Source organism: Panicum hallii, chromosome 7 (assembly GCF_002211085.1).
Source record: "Panicum hallii strain FIL2 chromosome 7, PHallii_v3.1, whole genome shotgun sequence".
In the NCBI taxonomy this organism is placed as follows: Eukaryota; Viridiplantae; Streptophyta; class Magnoliopsida; order Poales; family Poaceae; genus Panicum; species Panicum hallii.
The window spans coordinates 29,841,539-29,850,619 of NC_038048.1; the positions used below are offsets into that span (position 1 = coordinate 29,841,539).

The 9,081-nt window shown below is 44.4% G+C and overlaps 1 protein-coding gene across 1 annotated transcript; it reads right to left on the reverse strand.

Moving 5' to 3' along the window:
- Nucleotides 1-6,549: 6,549 nt before the first annotated feature.
- On the reverse strand, nt 6,550-8,622 carry LOC112900283 (dCTP pyrophosphatase 1-like). Its single transcript, XM_025969089.1, has 2 exons — nt 8,418-8,622; nt 6,550-7,091 (listed from the first exon to the last, which is right to left on the reverse strand). Exons 1-2 carry the CDS (start codon nt 8,577-8,579, stop codon nt 6,759-6,761), a joined length of 495 nt encoding a protein of 164 aa, XP_025824874.1. The 5' UTR covers nt 8,580-8,622; the 3' UTR covers nt 6,550-6,758.
- Between the last annotated feature and the right edge of the window lie 459 nt (nt 8,623-9,081).

Here is a 9,081-nt window from a genome sequence, read left to right on the forward strand (position 1 = left end):
CGTGGAAGCAGCCATGTCCCAGTGGAATCCACCTGTTTCGGTGGCGATGGGACCCACTCTACTTTTTTCGGAAAAATATATCCATGACAAGTCAATATAGTCGTAAAACTTATGATTTTTACATTTGAATTTTATGATAAAATAATATTCGTCGCAATATGTCATTAAAGTAGTTTATAGTGACACACACCATATCTTTGTCAATTAATCGTAGTGCTCGGTATACAACGTCATAAATTAGAATACCATAACAAAGAATAGCTCCAATATCACAAGGCATTCATCACAGAAAGTCACATGTGTTGTAGTGTGTGTCAATAATACCTAACTATTGGTATTTTTAACGATCACAGATAAATCTACAAGCGTACAGATACCGTTGTAGCTTTCATCCGAGAATATTTATGATATTATATTTCACTAGAAAATGTAAGTGTATATTTTCTAAAGTTCAGGTTCGTTCAAGAACACCATACAAGATCACCACATGAGATTTGAGTTAAGGGGTGAGACTATTTCTACAACCAAGAATCTAAAGGTAACAAAGAACTATGCTAATTGCTTACTTCGGGCTACTGGCTTCTTCCTAGTAAAAATCTGGCTGCTGCAGTACTTCGGCACTACGATGTACCTTGACGTGGAGGATTATGGTTAGCATCATCACTAGGATCATCATTCCCTAGCAATGGTGCCGGAAATGCCGTATGGTATTTCTTACGTCACAGATAAATCCGCAAGCGCACGGAATACCGTTGTAGCATTTTACCCATGAGTAATCTTAGGTGTCGTATTTATATTTCCACAGGGAAGGCGGCGGTTATAGAATAGGTAAGTTGATGATCAAATCTTGGTTGAATATTCAATTGCATAAACAGGGGTAAGATAATATATATCCAATATATGGATAATAAGGTAGTGTGACACACAAGTTACTCAAGCTCAAACTCAAGCACAGGCATAGGTGGGGAGAAAAAAGAATAAAGCTAGCTCAAGCTCAAACAGTTGCATGACATTTCTAACTTACTATGTACATGAGAGATATTCGATTACATGATATTCTAACTTGCAATATAGTTTAGATTGGAGACACTCAATCAACAGCATTATAACTTATTACATTGATGATACTTCACAAGCACTCGAATCAATTTATCTGTTCAAGGAGGCTTGATTCAAACTAAAATCATGCTTGATTAACTAAATTAACAAAAGAAGATATACCATTTTGGGCACTTAATTACACGATATTGACATACATGCATAAATAAATAGAAGCAGTCAAATTATTGCTAGAGTTCGAGTTATTATACGATATTGAATGCTTTTAAAAAGATGGAATAAGTCTATTTTTTATTGTTGAATTATTACCAGAGTTCGAGTTTAATTCTCGAACTAGGAATAAACAAGATTCAACTCTAATATAGTACCAATAGAAAGATTATATTTTTAGAAAACTTTTGGCCCTAATTTTATATATTTCTGATTAGAAATGAATTAGAATTTATTATAAATTTTAAGAGATTAAATTATATTTTTATTAATGTATATATTGGGAATGATACAACTATCGGAATCTAGTATCTGAATCGACTATCCGGATTATCCGACCGGATATCCGATATCCGCCGGATATTGGTCATATTGTATCTGAATCGGATATCCGATTTAAATATCCAATATTCGATCCGATATCTGAAATAGTACCCGGGTATCTGAAAAAAAAACTATACAAATTGATATCCATACCATTTACATCCCTAATTACACGGCTGAGACTTAACACTGGTTGGACCTCACACACCCACTGGCCACCTGTCTTGTCAGCATTGGTCTTCATTTTGTTCTGTGCCTTAGCTAAGTGATCTTTGAGCACTGCTGCATGGTTCTGTAGCCCAGTAATCATCTTAGCCACAGATGGGGTGGTGGTTGTAGACACAGATGGTACTGCCCCAGTGTTAGGATCATATCCATAGAGTGCAAAGAATGTAGAACAACCCAGTGAAGTATGATAGGAAGAATTATACCATAATTCAGCTTGGGAGAGCCACGACTTCCACTATTTTGGGGCATCATAAACTGCACACCTCAAGTGCATCTCTATACATTGGTTAACCCTCTCTACTTGGCTATCTGTCTGGGGATGTTAAGCTGAACTGAAGATCAACTGAGTTCCCACCAATTTGAACAACTCTTTCCAGAAGTTACTTGTAAACAACCTTGTCTCTATCAGAGACTATTGTTTGGGGTACCCCATGGAGCTTGACTACATTGTTAAAAACTGCTCTTGCCACCATCTGAGCTGTAAAAGGGTGTTTGAGAGGCATAAAATGGGCATTTTAGTGAATCTATCCACCATTACCAAGATTATACTAAAGCCTTCAGATTTGGGTAAACCCTCAATAAAGTCCATAGACAAGTCTTTCCAGGCTCCTTCAAGAATTGGCAATGGTTGAAGCAACCCTGCTGGTAGTGTATTGGTGTGTTTGGCTTGCTGGCATATGGGGCACTGTTTGATAAAATCCTCCACGCACTGCTTCAAGCCCTTCTAGTGAAACAACCTCTTGATCCTTTGGTAGGTAGCTTGTACCCCTGAGTGACCCCCTATTGCACTTGCATGAAAAGCATTGATTAACTTAGTTTGGACGGCTGAATTCTGGACTAACCACAATTTATCCTTATCATCAGGACGGTGTACAGCCAATTGGGCCAGCAGCTTCAGAGCTTAAGGTTCAGTCACATAAGAATTCACCAATCCTTGAAGCCAAAGTGGCTGAACTGAAGACACTGCTTGTATAGCATGTAGATGGCCCATTCTAGATAATGCATCAGCAGCCACATTTTCTTTACCTTTTCTGTATACCACCTTGAATTGCATGCACGTGAGTCTGGTCATAGCTTTTCTCTGCATCTCTGAATGCAAATTTTGCTCAGTCAAGTGGACTCTTGTGGTCGGTCCTTATGATAAATTCTTGCCCCTGCAAGTACTGCCTCCACTTCTCCACTGCCATGATGAGTGCAAGAACTTTCTTTGCATAAATGAACAACTGCTTATGCTGAGCTGCAAGAGCCTTACTCAGAAAAGCTATAGGTTTCTCTTTGCATCAGCACAGCCCCAATACCTATGTCACAGGCATCTGTTTCAATGATGAAGGTTTGCTGAAAATCAGGTAAAGCCAAGATAGGTGTACTGGACATGGCTTGTTTAAGTTGATTAAAAGCCACTTGGGCCTCCTCACTCCATAAGAACTGCTTCTTCTTCAGCAATTGGTTTAATAGCTTGGCAATGATCCCATAATGTTTCACAAACTTCCTATAGTACCCAGCTAACCCCAAGTATCCTCTGAGTGTTGTCACTGTTGTACGTGTGGGCTAATTCAGCATAGCATCTGTCTTGGACGGGTCAGTAGACACCCTCAGAAGATATAATATGGCCCAAGTATTCCAACTTGTTCGGGGCAAATGAGCACTTGCTTTGCTTCATTTACAATTTGTGCTCCCTCAACTTCTCCAATACTAAGGTCAGGTGTCGAATATGATCCTCTAGTGTGGGACTGTATATGAGGATGTCATCTAAGAAGACCATCACAAACTTGTAAAGAAAAGTAGACAAAATGCCATTCATGATGCACTAGAATGTTGCTGGAGCATTAATGAGCCCAAATGGCATCACTTTGAACTGATAATGGCCTTGGTGGGTTTTGAAGGCACTATTATATTCATCCTCTTCTTTCCTTCTTATCTGGTGGTAACCTGACCTCATATCGAGTTTTGTAAAATATGTAGTCCCAGCTAATTCATCTAGTATCTCCTCAATCAAGGGCATAGGGAACCTGTTCTTGACTGTGATAGAGTTCAATTTCCTATAGTCAATGCAAAAGCAACAGGTTCCATCTTTCTTAAGAACCAACAACACAGGACTTGCAAAAGGATTAGTACTTTGAGTGATCAGCCCTGCTGCTAGAAGATCCTTGACGTGCCTCTCAATTTCATCCTTGTGGTGTGGGGAGTATCTATATGGTTTGCAGTTGACTGTAGCAGCACCAGGTAGTAGTGGTATATATATGGTGATCATAAAATCTGGTTGGTGGTAGTGTCTTGGGTTCCTGAAAAACATCCTCAAACTGTTTGATGAGTTTCTGGACAGTTGTTAGCTGTGGGGTAGGTGGTGGTACAGGGATGCCTTGGCCCATTTCATCACCTTATTGACTGTTACCTCTGAAATGCTGGTCTTGAGGTTGGATCCCTTTGAGCAATATTTATTTACCATGCTGTTGGAATTCCAAAGTTCTTGTTCTCCCAGTGGCATACCATTGGACTGTAATGTTTGAGCCAGTCGTACCCAAGTATGGCATCATACACTCCCAGATCTAGTACTTCACGTCTGATGTTAAAGTGTGCCCATTTGTCCACTAGGACATGTTAGGAATCCAATAATCTGTGATCAGAACCTGTCCATTAGCCAGCTTGACCTGTCTAGCTTCAGTGGGTTGAGCCTTGAGTCCCACCTTCTTCAGAAAAGAGCTACTCACAAAGCTATGTGAGCTGCCACTGTCAATTAAAATCAGGATGACCTGATTCTCGACCAGTGCTCTCAACTTCATAGCTTCTCCTCTATCAGTCCCTGCCAGGGCATTTAGGGACAGTTGGCAAAAATCCTCAGCTAAGCTAAGGCATCCTCCACAGACTTTATGAAAGTTTCCCAATCCCCCAAGCCATGTTTCAGTTTGTAGACATGAAACCACATTGATGCCTTGCTATCCATATGCAAAGAAGCCATAGTAGTCCACATACCCTCTGGAATGCGTAGCAGTTTGAAGTAGTCCTGACATTTGTCCTTCCAAATGCAGGGGTTAGTGCCATCAAATCTGGGAAAAAACCATCTTGGGCATGAACTCTCTACTCAGTGTGCTGTTATCCCCCCTTCTATCATGGAATCGCTGACGAGTATGGTGCGCCATTTCAGAAGTGTGGCGGCGAAGATGTAGGACTCTATGGTTCCTCCTGCCTAGAACCCATATGATTGATGGTCAATTTGTCCACTGCCTGTCCTGTTGCTTCCATCTGCTTAGCCAGGGTTTGTTGATCCATCAGCATCTGCTCCATGACCTTTGCCGACACATCAAACCTATCCTCCATCTTGCGCTGATTGGCATCAATCTCCCCAACTTTGGCAAACAACAGATCTAAACTATCCATCACACTCGCCCAATCCGCACCATCCTTACTTCCCACCTCATCCATCTTTTGCAGAATGAACTGCGTCTGCACCGAAGGCTTAGGAAGAGCCGTGGTGATCGCACCTCAAGTCCCGCTACTACAGCACGATTTGATCCAATCTCGACCACTCAACCGAGGTACGACTGTAGGGAAGCTAGACCGAAGGGGTACAGCAATCACTCACCGGATCTCTCAAACGGACGACGAAGTTGTTCACCGCCGCGCCCTTGTTCTCCGCCAGTCTACTGCCGCCTGCGCCACCGATCGACCCAACACCCAAATCACCGCCGGAAACGACGTTGTTTCGGATCACACGCAAACCGAGATCACGCACACAGGAATGATAGGAGAAATCGAAGATCGCAGCGGTTCTGCGCGGCACACAATCCAGTTCCCCCCAACCTGCGCAGTTTGCGATCTCAAGCCTACAGAATTCTGTGATCACGCGACAGCGCGCGCCGAGGATACGCTGAATCTGGTAGCACTTGATACACCAATGGCCGTCGATGAATCACCGACGACGTGAGAACAGCAAGCGAGATCGGATTCCAGAGGGGAGGGCAGAGAACCCTGAACCCCGAGACCAAGTCTCTCATTCAAAATATTCAGAATTCTCCCTGAGATTACACGGCTCATACTATAACACCCACTAGTAGTTGATATTGTTTAATAACTAAGCAAGCATCGAGAGCTTTTAATTTGGGCTGGTTAGTAATTATTTAAGGGTGTTCTTTCTTTGTCTGAAGCGGATGAAGAGCAGCCGAATGATGTTGCTGCATGGGCCTCGGCGCGGGTGAAATTCTCGGCCCAGGAAGCCCAACGTCATGAATTGCATGTAGGCGCGCAGTGTTGCTGCATTCATTCCTCTTGCTGCCTACCTGAATTCTTTGCTGTCTTCTCCCTCCCTACTCCAGCAGTGACCAGTAGTCCAATCCAATACGGGTATAATCTTTTTTTTTAATACGGATGCTTGGATGACGTGGCGAGCTCTAACCAAGCACTCCTACACGCTGTTCTTCATCACTGGAGATAGGTGCCTTCAGCTCGTTTTTTTTATTTTTGCGAATCATACATGCCCTTATTTAGTGTACAGGCTAAAGATATGCATACAGAGTATGTACAGAGTCTGAAGCGACGACTGGACAGACTGGAGCTCGATCTTCCAGCTAAGAGCTGGTCCAAGCAATTGCAAGCAAGCATGCTCCAAGACCAACCGCAGCTAGCACGACATCCACGCCGCCCATCAGCAGCAGCAACGCGCGCCCTGGGCCATGCTGAACCACCTCCATCGTCAAGCCAACCTTCCGAAAAAGCGCATCATTTCCGCATTTCTCAAAACTTAAAAACAAACTGGTTTAAACATTTCATCATTTCCTTCCGGAAAAAGCATAACTATGTATGACCTAGCTCACAACCGCATATATATTATGATCTCCATCAGCACGCAGCTGTCATAATAATCAAGTGTCACAAAACCTGCAGGCTACCATTCTGGAAGTAGCTCGACGACGCCTCACGATCCCTTGCTACAGCTAGCAAGCCTAGAGTTTGTCACCCTCCCTGGCAACACCATCCTTGTCATCGCGGCCGGCACCACCGACGACGTCATCGTCGCCGGAGCGGCGTGCGAACTTCTTGGACGAGGTGTCGTGGCGCTTCCCGATCGGGTGCTTGATGGCGTTGAGCCCGATCTTGCGCAGCGCGGCCTTCCCCAGGTCGACGCCGCACATGTCCGAGAGGCGGACGAGGTAGAGGAGCACGTCGGCGAGCTCCTCCCCGAGGTGCTCCGTCTCCCGGGCCTCCCACCCCGGCAGGCCCCGGGGCACCTCGCCCTTCCACTGGAAGATTTCCGAGAGCTCCCCCACCTCGCCCACCTGCAACGCACCAGCACCAGATAGATACCGTCAACAGCAGCAGCCAGAATTGCAGGCACTGCTGTATTAAACACATGCGTAAATAATGTTGGTGAGCAGTCAGCACCAGGTGCTGGTCCAAAGAGTTGGCAGCTTGCTGGTCAGGCTCTGTGGTCACCTGAATGCTTGCTGTTTATGGCCAACGCCAGGCTCGCAAAATTTGATAACGACAATACATGCATGCATGGTACGGTGGTGGTCACTCCTGCCTTGTGCAGGCTTCTGCTGCTTAAATTTAGTTTCTGCAGCTGTGCAGCTTCAAGTAGTACACGACGAGCAGAGAGGATCAGATGATTCAGATCTACATGACACTTCATTTACCGAACCGGGAGGGCAAGCATATGCAAGAATGATAAGGCGCCGACAAATCATAACTAGCTACACCAATGGAAAACGTAATAACAAACACAGGTAAATTCATGCAGCGCAAATTATTAGTAGGTGCGGTGTTTTCTTGTTTCTTTCGGAGTTGGTTTTCCTGTTCCTGGATACAGTTCTCTACAATAATGTTGATGGACGTCACAACTCATGACTAGTTAGATCATGTTTTACGTACGCATCCAAAGACTAGACGTACAATCAACCGGGTCCTCCCATGTGTTCCTTTCAGTTCCAGTTTCCAACTTTTTTCTCTAAAACTAGACCCAACAACGACTTTTCAGTTCTAGTAGTATGCACATCTTGTTAAAAAACTAAAATAACTCGGAAGTCCATTCGCAAACAAACAAGCAAGAAGATCCTCTCAGATCAGCATTTGTAAATATATATGAGAAAAGGAAGACGAAAAATTTTGGTAGGCGTGAAATCAAAACAGGAACGTTTCTTCCCGTCACACATATCTTTCTATTTTCTACCAAACTTGCCATGTAATACTAATCAACAGCAGGATCACACCATTAATTATGTGCTACTAAATTAAGAAGACAATAAATGGGAAAATATGCCATCATGAATTCAATAGAAATAAGGAAATAAATTAAAAGAAGGCAAAGAGTACAAATCACTGTTTTCTTGCGTGCACGAGAAAGGAAACGAGCCCCCATCTATTCTGGACAAGAGACAAGAACTCGACAAGAGACACAATCATGGCAGGGAAAAAGCCAAGGATCACGCACAAAACTAGTACAGGACGAACAAATAAATTTATTCTCCTTCGCGCGAAATCTGCAAGAACGTAACGCGTCTGATGATGAACATGGAGGATTTCTCTCATACGCGCGCGCAGAGGATCGAAATACGCGTTCACGAGAGAGGCGGAGACGACAGCAGGAGGGATGAGCGGCGTACCATGGCGAGGAGGAGGTTCCTGGGGCTGTGGAACTGGTCCCAGTCCCGCTCCTTGGCGAAGTCGGCCATCCGCTTCCTCAAGTCCTCCAGCGTGACCGCCGGCGCCGCTTCGCCGACGCCCTTGCCCGCCGCCGACACCGCCTGCTTCCCGCCGCCGTCCATCTCTGTCTGACTGATCTGAGTATCTGGCTGGGAAGAGAGAAACGGAAGATGAGGAGCCCAGGTCAGAAAGGTCTTGGCTTTTATAGCGGCGGGGACTGGAGGAGGAGGACACAGAACAGAAGGCGAGGAAAGCGTGCGGATTTCTCCCCCTTCGGGTTGGGCTTGGACCAAGGCCCGTGGGCCTTATGCTGGCTTCGACGAATGGCCCACCAATTGATCGAGGAAAGCGCACATTTTACACAGTCGATGTCTTGACATGTTCGGACGTTCTCATGAATTCTGTCACTGCTGCTCAATAAAAAACTGTCAGTCAGTCTAATCTTCCATATAGGAGTACTAGCATAGACGCATTGTAAAGGGAAATATTAGAGATGGTAATTGTACAGAAGATGATAGTGGACTTGCAAATATGATGCTACATCAGCCTCTGCTAATAATAACAGATTTCACGACCAGTCGTCAAGCTAGAATTTTCTGGGATACGATCGAAGCTACATTTCAG